The sequence below is a fragment of the Belonocnema kinseyi genome, chromosome 8, assembly GCF_010883055.1.
Source record: "Belonocnema kinseyi isolate 2016_QV_RU_SX_M_011 chromosome 8, B_treatae_v1, whole genome shotgun sequence".
In the NCBI taxonomy this organism is placed as follows: Eukaryota; Metazoa; Arthropoda; class Insecta; order Hymenoptera; family Cynipidae; genus Belonocnema; species Belonocnema kinseyi.
This window is the reverse complement of record NC_046664.1, coordinates 80,821,789-80,839,987: the sequence shown is the minus strand read 5'-3', so window position 1 is coordinate 80,839,987 and position 18,199 is coordinate 80,821,789. Positions and strand designations below refer to the sequence as shown.

At 23.4% G+C, this 18,199-nt stretch overlaps 1 protein-coding gene across 6 annotated transcripts in view; it reads right to left on the bottom strand.

The window, feature by feature from the left end:
* The window catches only part of LOC117177905 (muscle M-line assembly protein unc-89-like), a 58,857-nt gene extending 42,221 nt beyond the window's left edge, over nucleotides 1-16,636 (bottom strand). For all 6 annotated transcript variants that reach the window (XM_033368989.1, XM_033368987.1, XM_033368985.1 and 3 more), the window contains exons 1-2: nucleotides 16,341-16,636; nucleotides 4,682-4,927 (exon numbers count right to left, since the gene is read on the bottom strand). In XM_033368989.1, coding sequence (XP_033224880.1) covers nucleotides 4,682-4,927; nucleotides 16,341-16,427 — 333 coding nt within the window. In that variant the 5' untranslated portion in view covers nucleotides 16,428-16,636. The remainder of the gene's footprint in view (nucleotides 1-4,681; nucleotides 4,928-16,340) is intronic.
* Nucleotides 16,637-18,199: the final 1,563 nt, after the last annotated feature.

The window sequence follows — 18,199 nt, the reverse complement described above, 5'->3', positions numbered from 1 at the left end:
TTAAAGGCAACAAATTTTGCCCTTAAGACTACCAGATTATTTTTCGAAATTTTTTTGGTAATACCTTGAAATCTTTTAGAACATTATCCTAAAGTTAATTTTCACATTAAAAAATCATTTAACATTTTTCTGGGAATGGAAAGAAACCATTTTTATTCTCTTGAAACATTTTGTAATTTTAATCCAGCTTCCTGTTTCAAAATCTTTAACAATCTACATTGAAAAAATGGAAATTTTCACAAGTTTTAAAATAACTTTGAATTTTTTGAATAGTTGAAAATATTTATTAAGCATAATAGAATTTTTCTGTAATTTTGATTCAATTTTCATTTAAAACCCTGTCTTCAAAATAAAGAAATCATTTAAAGTTGTACCAGGAATCTCATCAAAAATGTACATTTTGTTTTAAATTTATAGAAAATTTAAAAAAAGGTCTGATAAAATTATAAAAATTTATAAAATTTCACCGACGATAAGCTTCATTCCATTTATTACATTACAGCCATCCAAAACTGTAAAATAATTTATATCTTCATTAAATTATTCTTTAAAAGACATAATTTAATCATTTAAAATGAAAATAAACATTTATTAATCATTCTTTTCTGTAGATACGATTAAAGAACTTATAAAAAATAATTTAAAAATAAATAACGAATACACAAATGAATGAAAAAATGCAGAAAATATATATTATTATCAAATTATCAAATTTTCCAAATTTCAAATAACGACAAGATTTTTAATTGACATAAAATAAAATCATGAATTTAAAAATATCCGAAACTAAAATTCACTAACATTAATTAATAATTTATTAATTATTTTCGGCAAATTTTAAATTTTTTCAAACTTAAATTTCAGCAATAGAAATATTTATGAGAAGGATCAAGAAATATTTGATAAATTTACGAAAATGTTTTCGAGTTTTCAAATATTTGTAACCTATTTAAAACGTCTTAAATTCCTGAAAATATTTTTAACTGCCACGAATTTTTCTCAAAATTTTCAAATATTATTCAAAATAAAAAAAAAATTACTTTACAATCTTCTAAATTTCCTCACCAATTTTAAGAAAATCTGTTTATTCTTTTCAAAACTTTTGAAATTCTTTTGAATTCTACTAAAAATTTCTTGAATTTACCCGATCTTTGTTCGCTTTTATTTTTCAATTCTTCTCTTAAAGTTTATTTTTACAAATAAAAAATTATTTAAAATTTTTACACGAATATAAGAAAAATTATATATTTTTTTAAATCTTCACAGACCTTCTAATGCCTAAAAATTATTCAAATTTTTCCTGCATTTTTTTTTATTCTGCAAAATTTAAAAAATTGCCTTAAAATCTTTCAGATTCTTCTTTAACTATTTTTAAAATCTTCTAAACTCTTTTTAAACAATCTCTTCAAATTAATTTTTAGATATAAAAAAATTATTTTAATTTTTCTGAGGTACCTGAAAAAATGTCTTTCGTTTACGTGAAACTTTACAAAATTCATTAAAAAATCTTGACAAGGTTTAATTATTTCTGAATCGTTTAAAAACTTTTGAAGATCTCTTGAATTTAGTCAAAAATTTTCTAAAATTATGTAATATGGCAAAAATGCAAAATTTTGCTTTAAAATCTTTCACATTGTTTAAAAATTTTTTAGGTAATAATTCAAAATGTTTTGTGATCTTTTTTTGATTTCCTCTTGAAATTCCTCACAAACAATCATTTAAAAATTGTCCATGAATTTTAACAACTTTTTTTGCACCCGGACAAAATTCAGTATACAAAAATGACTAATTTCTAACCCAAAAATTAACTTCATATTTATTATATGAAATATTAAATTTGTATATAAAAAAGTGACTAAAAAGGGAAGAGAGAACAAAATATTAAAAGAAAAAAAAGACACCGAATTAAATAAAATTGGAATGCACTTCGAAAAATTTAAGGGAAATGAGAAGAATTCGATGAAATTCATAAAAATTCGATTGATTTGAAAACAACATAAAAATATTTGTTTAAATTTATTAAACGTAGTAAATGTGAAATATTTTGAAAAAAAATAAATCACGATAAATTAATCAGAATTCAGGTTAAATTCCACAAATTCAAAGGAGTTAAAATAGTAGTTAAATTTTTATTTTAAAAAACACAATAATTTAAAACCAAAGAATAAACAAATTTTCGACAACAAATTAAAATATTGGGGAGGAAAAAATTCATTTCCAGCCAAAGGAAAAAGAATTTTTAATCAAGTAGCCCATATTTCAAAAATATTATATTTTCATATATTACACATATTTTCATCAAAATGGTTGAATTTTGAAAAAGAAAAGATAAATTTTTAATCAAAAATAAACATTCAAACTTTCAGTAGAAGAAATTAATTTTCAATTAAAACTGATGAATTTTCAACCATAAAGATTAATTTTCTACAGAAAGGCGAATTTTTCACAAATTTAATAAACTTTCAGGCAACTAGTTTAATTTTTGAATAAAAAATATCAATTATCAACCAAAAATTTGAATTTTAAGCCAAAAAAGATAAATTTTCAACCAAAAATAGAATAGATAAATTTTCTGTTGAAAAAACTAATTCCTAACAAACATACAAAAAACGGATTTTAATCAAGATGGTTTACTTTTTAATGGAATAGTTCAATTTTTAGTTAAAAAAATGGATTTTCAACTAATTTATTAAATTTTGAAGTAAAATGATGAATTTTTAAATAAAATTATGAATCTTCAACCAAAAAAATAATTTGTAACTACAGAGTCGAAGATTCAAACAAATTATTTTATTTCCAACCGAAAAGAAGAATTTTTAAAGAAGAAAATTAACTAGTAAAGAAAGGATCATTTTTTTTTTAAATCGATTTTTTAACACAAAATGTTGATTTTCAATTAAATTGTTGAATTTTATACAAAAAAAAAAATGATTTTTCAAACATGAAGATTAATTTTTTTACAAAAAATGCAAATTTTTCAACAAAGTTAATAAACTTTTAAGCAACTAGTTTAATTTCAGAATAAAAAAATATCATTTTTCAACCAAATAATTGCATTTTCAACCAAAAATAGAATAGTTAAATTTACGGTAAAAAACTAATTCCTAATAAACCAACAAAAACGGATTTTAAGAAAGATAGTTTATTTTTTTACTGGAATAGTTAAATTTTTAGTTAAAAAAATAGATTTTCAACCAATTAATTACATTTTTAATTAAAACGATGAATCTTCAATAAAAAAAATAATTTGTAACCCTAGAGTGGAACTTTCAAACAAATAATTTCATTTCCAACCAAAAAGAAGAAAATTAACTATTAAAGAATAGGATCATTTGCTACAAAAAAATCGATTTTTGAACACAATATTAAATTTTAAAATGTTAAATTTTCAACCAAATTGTTGAATTTTTAACTAGAAAAGATCAATTTTAAACCGAAATGGAATAGTTCAAATTTCCACTGAAGATATTAATTTTCCACCAAACTGATCAATTTTCAACTAAAGTTATGAATCTTCGGCTTGAATAGTTGAATTTCATACACACAAAACATTAATTTTCAACCAAAAAGTTGAATTTACAGCCAAAAAAGATAAATTTTCAACCAAAAAGAGAATGGTTAAATTTTCTGTTAAAAAACTAATTCCTAACAAATAAAAAAACGGATTTTAAACAAGAGAGTTTAATTTTTTATTGTAATAGTTCAATTTTTAGTTTAAAAAATTGATTTTCAACAAAGTAATTAAATAAATTTTCTATAAAAAAAGCCGAATTGTTCATAAAGTTGATAAACGTTCAAGCAGCTAATTTAATTTCTGAATAAAAAATATCAATTTTCAACCAAATAGTTGAATTTTCATCAAAAGAAGATACATTTTTCCACCAAAAATAGAATGGTTACATTTTCTATTAAAAAAACTAATTCCTAAAAAACCAGCAAAATACAGATTTTAAGCAAGAGTCAAATTTTTTACTGGACTAGTCAGATTTTTAGTTTAAAAAAATTGATTTGCCACCATGAACATCAATTTTCTGCAAAAAAGGGCGAATTTTTCACAAATTTAATAAACTTTCAAATACCTAGTTTAATTTGGGATTAAAAAATATAAATTTTCTGTTAAAAAAAAACTAATTCCTAACAAAAACGAACAAAAAACGAATTTTAAGCAAAATAGTTTGTTTTTTACTGGAATAGTTAAATTTTTGGTTGAAAACAATTGATTTTCAACAAATTAATTAAATTTTCAATTATAATGATGAATTTTTAATTAAATTTTTTAAATTTAATTTAACTCCTTTCGTTCGAATCCGAATTATAATTCTTTTTAAAAATTCCCTAATTATCATACTTAAGCCAGCGAAAACATAAAAATCTCAGAACCCAAAAAATTTGCTAAAGGTTTTTCTCATAATAGGAGATAATAAAAATTCAATAATAAATCATGATTTAATTAGAGTAAAGTGAAATTTTCGGAAAAATCTGCGACTGCAGATAAAGTAGAAATCAATTTTCTAAATTGAAGAAAATTATTAAAATAAGAAAAACATGCATTTTTCTACAATCAGGAGGAAATTCCCGGCAATTAAAAGCCTTTACACTTATTTTTTGGATTGTACTTTGTCAAATTTGCGCTCATTTTGTAATCGACTGGTTTTTTTTTTTTTTTTTTTTTTCCCCTTACATTTCTTGTGCCATTCTGCCTCGGCTGCCGGTGGGAAAAATGATCAGGCCTTGACTTATTGTAGTAAGGACGAGAAGATTGAGATCCTTGGTAGGACTGACTACGTCCCTGATGTGGATGTAGCCGTCTATTTTGCAACGGGTCCTTTGCAGCTGTGCGTAACGACTGGAGAGCTGCAAATCTCAGAGCTTCCACGTCATCATCATCATCTTCATTTTTACACTTTTGAGGTGGTGCTGCTACCATCTGAAAGAGGATTTTATCATTTTATTTTTATTACATTCTCAACCCCCCCCCCCCAGGGTTTTGTCAAATGTCCACGTTTTGAGACATTTTTCATCAAAAATTAAAAAGTGAGCACATGTTGAATATTTTTGAGACCACTTTTCTCAAAATTCAAAAATTGTCTATGCCAAGGGTGGCCCGTTTTAATCGAAGAAAATAATTCCCCGTTTTTTCCCGAAATTTAAAAATTTTTTTAATTCAAAAATTGTGTATTCAAATGCTCAGAAATGCACACGTACGAAATGGAAGGTAGTAACACTTTTCAAATAAACAATGTTAAATGAAATGCAAATAAACTGCAAAATTTAGAACTTTTATAATTTTTCCAAATTCAAAAAACAACAGAACACTTATTATTTGTCAAAATATTAGAGTAATATCAAGCGATATTTAGAAGTTTTAAAAAGATTCGAATTAAATTTAGAACTTGAAATAATTTGAAATAATTACAGACGAATTTCAAATAAAATGTAGATTTTTGCAGATTTCAAAGAAAAAATTAAGAATTTTCTTTACTAATTGTGAAAGACTTCAAAAGAATAAAAAATTTTCTCAAGATTCTTAGGAAAATTAAACATGATTTGTCACTTTGAAAAATTATTGTAACAGAAAGTTTAAGAAGATTTTAGGAGATTACAAAAATTATCAAAGAAGAACATGAAAAATTGTAAGGTTTTTTTTTTAATTTGCAGGATTTTCAAAAATTGTAGGGAAATTTGATGAATTTAAAAATCTATTTAAAAGTTCTGAAAAAAATGTGAACACACTTTGTTTCAATTACTTGAAATAATTTCAAGTTTTTAATTAATTTTGAATCCTTTCAAAACTTCTAAAAATCTCTTAAAATTACTCAAATATATTCTAGAAATAATAAGTGTTCAATTGTAATTTATGCGTTCAAATTTAACAATTTCACTTATAAATTAAAAACTTTTTAAATAGAACAATTAAAATTGTAACGCTAAAAGTTTAAAAGTTCTTCGAAAATCTAAGGATTCAAAGCTTTCTATGCAAAACAATTCAGTTTCAAATTGTTTTCTTTTCAACATTTGGTTTCAATTTACTCGTCTTAAATAAACAGTGAAATAATGCTAAATATGAAATACTTATTCTTTTTCTACATTAAGAAATTTCAAATTAAACGTGATAAAATTAAAGAATTTAACATTTTTAATTTAATAAAAACTTTTCCCTGTTTTTTTTTAACCTTTAAAACTGCATTTTAAAATTCTTTAAATTAACATATATGCTTAAAAACTAAAAAGGAAAATTTTTGAAGTAAAAGATTTTCAAATTAAGCATTCTAAACTAAATGATATAATAATTTATAAAAATCACAATTCAACAAATTATTTTAAAAACGGTTGAAATCAAAATTGAATAACATTTTTATTCTAAAAATGTTGTAAAATTCCAGGAATAAAAATAAATAGTATTCGAAAAGGCAAACAATTTATCCTAATGGCTTTTTTGTATGAAACCAAAATTTACCAGTGTTACAGCATTTACAAAATTCAAAAAAACACACGAAAAATGAACATTTTAATCCAAATAATGCACGATATGATAAACAGTCGAGAAAAGAAAAATGTTTCTTTTTAAATACCCTACAAGGTTATCATAACAACTTTTTGAATTTTCTTGAAAAATCAAAAATTCAAATTTTGACAGCCTAAAAAAATAATGGAAAATCAAAAATTTCATTTTTTCATTCAACTATTTCAAAGTATTTTAAAGGCTCTCAATTATGTAAATGTGTTTTTAAAAATATATATGTAAGTTTTTGGTTTCGTACCTAAAGGTGGGCCGCGCAGAAGGGCAAAAATGACTTTTTTTTATTCAAAATAACGTACAGTCCATAAATATTCACCGATTTGGACAAAACATTTTCGAAAAAAAAGCTTATAAGATTTCTAAGAGAGTTATCGAGCTTGATTTTTAAATGAAGTTATCAATTTTTGTATAAATAAACAAATATGACGAAAAAATGGCCATTTTTTCTAATTGACGTTCCCGGTGCTCGTCAATAACAAAAAATTGTTATTAGACAATTTACAAAAAAAAAATTGTATAAACAAATTATTTGTTGAGCAAATTTTTGCTTCGATTTTCTATAAATATACGTTTTTTCAAGTTACATTGCAAGAAATTTGAATCGAAACAATATTATTTGAGAAAAATTTCTCTTAATATTATAATTTTTTATATTGTAAACAAAGTTAATGCACAAATGCAGTAATCAGGCATTTTTCGATAGAAAAATTAGATTTTTTCTATGACAATTTTTAAAAATTTTTTTATTAATTTTGTGATTTTTTAAAACAAATTTAATAAACAAATGCATTATTGGGGTGTCAAATTATAAAAAAAAATAGTATCATAAAATATTTCAAGTATTAAAAATGAACCTCAATGTGTTTCTTTAGTCTATAAATTATTCAAATTACTATTAATTTATCAAATCTAAACACAAATATTAATAAATATTATTATTAAATGCGAATTAAAGGAATAGAACCAAAATCCAACCATTTTGGGTTGAAAGTGCAGTCTTCTTGGTTGAAAAGTATACTATTAAGGGATTGTCCATATATTACGTAAGACGTTTTTCTGTTGTTTGAATAAAGACGAAAATAATATTTTTATCAAGTTGAAAAGGACACAGCGATATAAACAAAAGAAAAAATTCTTACGTAATATATGGACGATCCCTAAATAGTTCTTTAAGAATTCTTTTTTTTTCATTTACAAACTATATTATTTGTTTCAAAATTAAATTATATGATTTTGGCTCGACAACACCACAATTTGATATTTTTCTTCTTTCTTGACTGCAAGATTTTTTTAAATTGAAAATTCAACTATTCTGTTCAACATTAATTTTCTTGGTTTGATAATGTATCTTCTCTTTTTGTATAAATTTAATTCTTTTTTGTTTGTTAAATATTCAACCGTCTGGTTAAGAATAGATCTGTTTCGGTTGACAATTAAGTTTTTGTTGTTGTTGAAAATTCACATTTTCCGGTTCAAAATCAAAATGTTAAAAAAATATAGAAATATAGAATTTTGTTTAAAATCCTTCTTTTTTGATTAAATCAAACGTTTTTTATTTCTGATTAAAAAATATTTTTTATTGAAAATTCATCTTTTTAGATTAAAAATTCAACTCCTTGGTTGAAAATTGTACTAATTTCTTAAAAATTCTTTTTTATTTGGCATATGTCTTACAACTTTAGTTGAAAGTTCGTTTTTTCTTGTTAACAAAGATTTTTTCACTGAAAATGTAACTATTTAATTGAAGGTTTAACTGTTGGGTGCGAAATAACTTTGTTGTTAAAAATTTGTATTCTATGGATAAAAGTTTAACTGTTTTACAGAAAAATCGTTTTTTTTTTTCAATTGAAAATTTCATAGGTTGGTAGAAAATTAATATATTTGGTTGAAAATTAACTTGTTTTTTGAAAAATCATTTTCTTTGAATATGAAATGGCTTTGATAGAAAATTAAGCTGTTTAGTTCAAAATTCAATTATTTAGTTGAAAATTTAACTATTTTGTTTAAAATTAAAATTTTTTTAAAACAATTGTTCTTAATAAAAATTATACATAATTCTTTATACAAAATTGATCTTTTTAGCTTAAAAATGCATGTACTTAGTTAAAAATTAGTATAAATGAAAAAAATGCAGAATACAAATTAATCAAATAAAATTTAGATTAACCTCATATCCATTCTTCAAAATATTTCGTTGAAAATTTGTATTGGTTGGTGGAAAATTCAAATATTTGGTTGACACTGATGCATTTTGTTATATTTAACCGTTTTTTATTTAAAACTAAAACCTTTTGTGGTTTAAATATGAACTATTTCATTGTTTGTTGAAAATTAGTATTTATCGATTGAAAATGCAACTGTTCTTTCGTTGAAGATTCATATTTTTAGTTAAAAATTCATCTCCTTGTTTAAAAACTTTACCATTTTGTTAAAAATGTTCCTTTTTTGCTTGTTTTAAAATTAATAGTTTTAACTATTCTATTTTTATTAAAAATTTATGTTTTTAGTAGAAAATATATCAACTTTAATTTAAAATTTAAATCTTTTTCCTTTACATATAACCCACTAAAATTTTAAATTTGAAACTTTGTAAATATCTTGAAAATTCAATGGAATTTCTCAAAATACCCCAAAAATTCGATTCTAAATTCCTTAGAATCTTTTGAAACACCCTAAAATATTTTTTAAATTCTTTGAAATCTCTCTAAAACTTTGTAAGGCTCTTGATAATCGCTAATACCAAACATTTTAAAAACGATATCTAAATTTTTTGTTTAAACTCTTTAAAAATATACAATTTTCTTTAAAATTTTTGAAATCTTTACAAGTTTTACATTATTTTTGAATCTTTTAAAAACTTCTAAATATCTCTTAAACTTACTCGAATTTTTTCTAAAATTTTGTAATCATACAAAATTGAATTTCTTTGTTTTAAAATATTTTTAGATTTTCTCTTGAAATTAATTTTTGCCAACGAAAATATCATTTGAAATTTTCCCATGAATCTTAAGAAATTTTTATAGTGCCTTGAAACCTTCAAAAATTCCTAAAACGCTTCTAACTTTTTCAAAATCTTCATATTCAAATTTTTTTTTAATTTGTTTAAACCTTTTACAAATTTATAAACCTTCTAAATATCTTTTAAACTGATACGAATTTTTCCTAGAATAAAAAAATCTATATAAACTTCTAACAATTTTTTGCAATGATTAGCGTTTTTCCTGAAATTAAAAAAAAAACAACATAATTAAAAAAATTATCGGAAAATCGTCCGGATTTTTTTTTTTGACAACTTTGAAAATTTCTTGAAATGTTTTAAAATATTCTCTTAAAATTAATGTTTGAAAATAAAAAATAAAAAACTTTTTGTTCGAAATCTAAGAATCTGTTTTAGATTATAATAAAAAAATATATCTATAAAACCTCAAATGAATTGAAAAAAATTTTTAATATGAAAAAAATTAATTGAAATCAGTAAGTTTAAAATAATTTTAGAATAATTCACAGGAATACAAAAGAATTTGATTTGATATAATTCTTTGACATTTTTCAAAGCGGTTGAAGACATCTTTGAATTGTTTTAAAATGCCCTGAAATCTTTGGAATCCCTTTAAATGATTGAAATCAATTGAAAACATCTTTAGAAACATCTTTAAATATGTACAAATCTTGTAAATTCTACAAAATCCTTCAATTTATGCGAATACATTTTTTGAAGTCTATTAAAATATTACAAAACCCCTTGAAATTGCATAAAATAAATAAATAAATAAAACAAGATTTTGATGTAGCACTGTAAGCTTTTTAAATATATTTTTTGTAGTCACACAAATATTGAAATTTTTATCAGTTTTCTAAAACTTATATAAATATAAATTTTATAAAATTCTTGAGAAAATAATACAAGATTTTTGAATATTTCAGATGTGTCGAAAAATAATCTAGAATACTAAAATTTAGTTTTTCATTTCACAGGATTTTACAAAATATTAGGAAAAATATGATACATTTACAGAAATGCTTCCAAGTTTTAAAATATTTTAAATCTATTCAAAGCCTCTTAAATTCATAAACATATTTTTAGTTGACTCGATATTTTCTTAAAATTTTGAAAAATCATTCAAAATGTAGTAAAATTGCCTTGAAATTTTCCTAAGATTGTTAAGAAAATTTGTTTATTCACTTGAAACCTATTAAAATTCTTTAAAAGCTTCTAAAGTTTTGGTTTGAAATATTTTTTTTAATCTACATTTTTTTGTAGCTTAAAAATCTTCTACTATTTTTTGAAATTTAAGAAAATCTTTTTCAATTTTAGATTAAAGTTCATTTTTAAAAACAAAAAATTCATATTGATCTTAAAAACATTTTTTTTAATCCTTTCAAAATTTTTAAACCTAATATTTTTAAATTATTCAAATTTTTCTCATGGCATTTATTTTTAAATTCTGGAAAATTAAAAAAACTTGTCCTAAAATATTTCAGATTATTCTTTGACAATTTTAAAAATGATTTGAAACGTTGTCAAAACTTTTTAACTATTCTCTTAAAATATCTTCGAAGTTTTTATTATTTATTCTAAAATTATGCATTATGGCAAAATTTTGTTTCTACATTTCTTACATTCTTTTTCAAAATTTTAGGAAATAATTTCATACTTAAGAATATATATTTAATATTTTTTTCATTCTCATCACGTCCTGCAAAATTGAGTTTACCTACCATTTTTTTAAACCCTGAAAAATTAAAATAATTGTCTTATTTTTCCTTATACTCTTTGCACACATTTTTAAATCTTAAAAACGTGAAATTATTCTTTGAAAATTAAACCTAAACAATTTAAACATTTGTAAAAAATCTTACAAAAAAATCAATCTCAAAATCTTTCATAAATATTAAAGAACTAAATTATTAATTAGTTTTTCCAATAATTTAATTTTTCTTATCTCTTTCTATCAATAAAGGTTTCGAAAAATTTCAAAATAAATGTTATGAAGAATAATTTATTTATTTGGAAATTTCGATGTAAAAAAATTCATAAATCTTTAAAACAGTCAAATATTTAATGATTGAAATCTATTAAAAATGTATTGGAATCTTTTAAAATGCCCTTAAATATTTCAAAAGAATATTCAAGAAAATTCACAAATAGGTAAAGACCTGAAGTCAATAGTGCTTAAACAATGAATTAATTTATCGAATGAAAAGTGATTAAAGCGATATTCTTGAAACGATTCGCTTAATTTCAATACTTTTACTCCGCTAATGTGAACTTATATTATTCACTTTTTAAATATTTATGCTTGAATATTTTCTGAGAAAAGATAACATCTTTTTATCTGAAGACGACTTTCATTACAAAGAAATGATAACATATTATTATCGAATGGGGATATTGCAGGAAATGAGATACAAACATTTTTCAAATCTCAAGACAATCAATTAGGTAATGGAATTAATAAAAAAAAATATATATATAAAAATAATGAAAATGGAAACCGCTGCAGGCAGGCCCCAGGTAAATTTTTCAAATTGACTTTTCTTTGTTAATTATTAGTAATTATAATAATTATTTGATACTGATACATAAAACCAATCCAGAGACAAAATATTCAAACTTTATTAATAAAAAAAAGGTGATTCTTATTGATCAAAATTGTTTTGCGCCTCGCACGTTTCAAAAGATTCAAAATATTTTTTCAGCCCATTAAATTCAAGATCCGCATTTTTACGAAATATTTAATTCCAATTAGAAATAATTGGATCTTTCTTATCACTGACTCCAGATGTGATTTGTATTTCAGGAAATTGAATAGAAAATCGTCAACTTCGATATTTAAAAACTAAAAATAACAATCCAATTAAATGAATTTTGAAGTAGGAGGTCAACATTCAAAAGAAATATGTAATCTTGCAAAAAAGCTATCAACAATTTCTGAGAATAATTATAATGAGATCGTAAATCAAAATGATATGTAGATTTTAGACAAATACGGGTTTTCTTTTCAGTCGGCAAAAAAAAAGAATTTAATAACACGGCTAAACGTAAATGAGACACATACATATCCCAAGGACTCAATCTAAGTATATATTAATAAAAATACAGAAATGTGGAAACTTTTTCCAAGTACATTATCATGAGTGACGCATATAAATAATAAAGATAAGGGTCCAGCGAATAAAAGAATAACGTTATACATATTTCAATATCAGTCTGATTAAATTAGTATTTTAATGTCCCCCAACAATCTTTAGAGAAACATCGATAAAAATAAAGGCTTTTTTCGAGTTTCTGAAATTACTACTAAACCCAAATTTATTCAAAATCTTTTATTCAACTTTGGCTGTACACTATTTACTAAATATGCCCTTAAATTTGATCATTTACTTTTCTAGATTGGAAGGTAGATTTAAGAAATAATTAATCATTCGTCAATAATGCAGAAAGATGTAATTTTTAATGTTTTTTTGTTTGTAATATTTCAATTTTGACGATTTAAAATTGAAAACTTTCAAAATTAATAACTATTCAATTTAAAATACAATTCAAAATTTTTAAATTACAATTTCGATGAGTTACAATTGAACATTCTTGAAGTTTTAAAACAAAACTTGAACAATTTTGTATTTTATTTTAGAAATAACAAAATTGTCTCTTTTAAAGATTTACAATTCAAAGTTCTACAATTTTGAAGAGTTATACTTTTAAAAATCTTTTATTTTTAACGTATACACTTAAACAGTATTCAGTTTTGAAGATTTAAATGGAAAATTATTTAATATGAACGATTTCATATTCTTCATTTTTTTAAATTTACAATGGAAGATTGATTAATTTGGAATTAATTTTCAACCAAAAAGTTGCATGTTTAATCAAGAGATGATTTTGTTCAAAAAGACCAATTTTCAACTAAGAAAGATTTTTTTAGTAAAAGAACAAAAATTCAACAAAATTGTGGAATTTTGAAGAAAAAAAGGTTGCATTTTCTACTAAAATATAAATTTTCAATCCGAAAGGACGAGTTTTCTTAACATAACATGTAACTGGATTTTCAATCCATAAAAATAAATACTAGGTTTTACTTGAACCGAAATCTATTCTTATTTTAAATAGAAATTAGTTTAATTTAAAAAAAAAATAGGTAAATCCTCAAATAAAAAGATTAATTATCAACTAAAAAGTTACATTTTTAGTCAAGAGATGCTGTTTTTTAAAGACCAAGTTTCAACTAAGAGAGATTTTCAATAAAAGTAGAAAAGAAGTGAAAAAATTGCGGAATTTTCTACAAAACACTGAGATTTTTAAACTACAAAAATTAATTTTCTACCAAAAGATGAAATTTCAATTCAAAAAGAGGACTTTCAAATCAAAGTTCATACTTCAATCAAAAAAATTTGGAATTTTGAATAAAAACAGTTTAATTCGACAAAAGACAAATTTCCAGGGAAAAAAAAAAAAACATTTTGTTTCAAAACAGTTGAATTTTCAAAGAAAAAATAGTTAAATTTTTAATAAAACCGTTAAATTTTATACCAGAAATTAATTTTTTACAAAGTCGGCCAACTTTCATCCAAATAATTGAATTTTCATGAAAAAAATATGACTTTTCGCCAAAATAGTAGAGCTTTTATAAAAGAAGGTGAATTATGAACCGAAATAAACAAATCAATAATAAAAAAAGGAATGGTTAAATTTTCAGTTGAAGAAATTAACTTTCAACCGAAAAAAGAACCAATATTCAACAAAATAGACGAATCCTTAATCAAAAAAGAATAATTTTTGAAGCGATGATTTTGTTCGAAAAGGCAAATTTCCAACTGAGAAATATTTTTTTTTAGTAAAAGAAAAACAAATAAACCAAATAGTGGAATTTTCAAGCTAAAAAGGCGAATTTTCTAAAAAAAAAAGTTAAGTTTCCAAATAAAAAATATGAGCTTTTAATAAAACAAGAAATAATAATTTTCAACAAAATAGTTCAATTTTCTACCAAAGAGATGAATTTCGCATAAAAAAATGTGTTAAAAAACATAATAAGTTTCTGCTTAAATTCTCAAACAAAGAGATTAATTATTAACTAAAAACTTGTATTTATAGCCAAGAGTGATTTGTTTTAAACAAAATTTTAAACTAAGAAATTTAAAAAAAAAATAAAAGTAGAAAAAAGGTGCAAACAAATTTTGAAATTTGCAAGTCAAAAGACGAATTTTCTACAAAGCAGTGGAATTTTTAAACTTCGAAAATAAATTTCCAAAGTAAAAAAATGATTTTCCAAGCTGCAAAAATTAATTTTCAACAAACAGAATTAAATTTTTGAACCAATAAAGATAAATTTTCAAGGAAAATTGTAATAGTTAAACCACTTTAATTTTTAATACAAAAAACAGTTGAATTTTCGAAAGTAAATATAAATTTAAAAAAAAGCACTTAAAATTTCCATCACGAAATTATTTTTTCAACTTAGACAAATTTGTAAGTAACAAGTAAAACTTTTCATTCAAAGAAAAATTTTTTAAACAAAATTGTGGAATTTTCAACCAAAAATATGAATTTTAAAACCAAATAGTCCAATTTAAAAAAAAACGGTTAAATTTTCTAACAGAGAGATGAATTTTGAACAAACTAGGTCAAAAATCAACAAAAATCGAGTATTTTCAGAAAAAACGTATCTGCCAAAATAGTAGAATTTTTATCCAAAAAGGATGAATTCTAAATGAAAAATATTATAGTTTAGACTTCCCAATAAAAAAGAAGACTTTTATACCAAATATGGAATGGTTAAATATTCAGTTTAACAACGAATTGTTGACAAATGATATCAACATTCAACCAAATAATTAAATTTTTAGGGTAAAAAAGATGACTTTCTGCTACAATGAAGATGGATTTTCAAGAAGAAGAGTTAAATTTTCCACCAAAAATGAGGGTTTTTCAACCAAAATTTTGACACGAAAACAAATGAAAATTTTTATTGTAAAAAAAAACAACAAAGAATTGAAATTCGGCAAAAAAAAAATAACTCCAAGTACGAATAGTAAAAATTTTAGAAATAAGAATTAGAAATAATTAATTTTTGTATCAAACATTTTATTTATTAAAATAATTTATTTACCTTTGATCAAAAAACACTTTAATTTATAAAATTTCTACTATTCGTACTTGACTTTCTTTTTTATTAAAAAACTTTGATTAGCTTGGACACAAATATATAAAATATTGTATAAAAAAATTAAATTAAACTTAAAGAAGGACAATTTTTTGCAACTTGAATATCAAAGTACTATTCTCATAAACACTGTGATAAGGGCATCTAAATATAAGCCTAACAGATGCAAAGATAAATCGTAAATCAGAAAACAGATCAAAATAGAAAAGAATTCACAGCAATTTCACATAAATCTTGCAAGGAATTTGACGAGTACAAAATATTTTCGAATATATGTATCTAGAAAAACAGACTGATTAAAGCAAAAGCACTGACCATACTTGAGGACGTGACTCTTTGCACAATTTGCTTCAGGAAATGAAAATGCGCCTCACTTTTCTACTTGAAATAATACGAGAAACTTTAAAAGAAGAAAGTTTTGATCTCTCGTGCAAAATTGATGACAAAAATCCTAACCACGAGCAAAATGAACATACGTGTACAATATTTTGAGAAAATTCGTAACTACGCTGAAAAAGAGAAACGTGTGCCACTTAATTGGAGCACGAAGGACGAAAATTCGTGTGGGGGCGACCAAGCTTTTGTCAATCTTGCTGTTGACAAGAAGTTTCTGGAGATTCGGAAGAGTAAATTTTTTAAAGATTTGTGCACAGAATTACCTTTTTGTGATAATCCATGTTACAGTTTCTGGCAATTCGAGAAAACTGGCCGTCCTCGTCACGAATAGCGAGTTTCAAGAAATGCATCAATCACTTTGGACTGACTGCATGGGTCCCGTGAAAATATATACAAACTTATTTCACTATAGATCTACATGATAAAACTCAATTTTCGTTTCTCAAACATCAAAATCACTTCACAACGGCCCCACTTTGCAAAATATAGAATTATGGTCAGCACTTTTTTACACTACGTAACTCCGCCAAATAAATACAAATGGCGATTTGGCGATGGCTTGGCGTTGGGGATGTACATACAAGAGAGGCGACTCACTACGAAAAAAAAGGGTTCTGTCGCTAGGCGGCAGCATTTAATGCGCGCGTAATTCAAAAATCATAGGAGGTATTTTACTTTGTGACGTCAGCTGAAATTATGTCTGCGTTTTGAAGATTCACCACTTTGATCGAAAGTTAAAATTAAAGCGTTTTGGTGAAAATTAATTTGTTTTTTTTTTGTTAATTTATTGAATGAAAAATTAATAATTTCATTTTTATTTCAAAATTTATCTTTTTTATTGACAAATTGAACTTTTGGTTAAAAATTCATGTATTTTAATGTATTTGTTTGCTGATATTTTGTTTAAAAATTTAACCATATTTGTATTTTTTTTTCTTCTGCTTGAAAATTTATCTTTTTATGTTGAAAATTCATATTTTTTCGGGTAGCAAATACTTCTTCTTGTTTGAAAATTGATCTATTTTAATTAAAAATGAATTCCTATGGTTGAAAACTTATTTTCAATTTTTATTTGATAATTATTTGTTCAAACTGGAAACTTCAATATATGCTAAAATTTTCCGTAAAAAATGTATGTTTTTATTTTTTTATTTGAAAATTCATCTTTTTGTTAGAAAATGCTTCTTTTTGTTTGAATTTTTTTTGAGTACTTATGTTTTTGTTGACAATAATTCAACTATTTTCGTGAAAATTATTATTTTTTGTTTGAACTTGAATAAAAGGGAAATTTAAATATTCGATTTTCGGTAAAACAATGTTTCTGTTTTAGTTGACAAATAAACAGTTTAGTTGAAAATTTATGTATTTTATTTAAAATTCACCTCTTCTCCTAGAAAAGTAAAAATTGATTTCTCTGGTTGAAAGTTAAACTATTTTAATGACATTTTTTGCTGTTGTAAAATTTAATTTTTCAAACTGAAAATAAAAGTATATATACTGAAATTTTCAGCCAAAACATTCTTTTTAGTTAAAAATTCGTCTTTTTATTAGAAAATTATTCTTCTTGTTTGAAAATTTATCCTTTTGGTAGAAAGTTAATTTTTTTGTTTGTTAACGCGTTTTTTTCAAAAGGTTTATAAATGGTTGAAAATTTAGCGATATTATCGAAGATTAAACTATTTTTTTAAACATACTTTTTTTGTGATAAATATTTTCTAAAAATTCGTCTTTTTGGTAGAAAATTATTTGATTGAAAATTCATCTTTTTGATTAAAAATTTATGTTAAATATTTGGTTGAAACTTCGTTTTTTTTTTTTTGTTATAAAATATATATACTGAAAAATGAACTTTTCCATTTTCAAATATAGTGAAACCCTTCAATAGCCCGCCCTTCTATAGCCCTTCCGAGAATTGACGCCGCGCCGCTGGTAGGAGTGACAGGAACTGCGCGGGGATGCGCGAGATAGTTTGCACTCAGACGAGCACTCAGGCGTGAACAAACAAAAGCGGAGTGGGCTATAATGAGTTAGTTCCCACCCACCGTCAGCCCCAAAATCGGCGCATGAAGAGTTTCACTGTATTAAAATATTCAACTATGTGGTTGAGTATTCATACATTTTG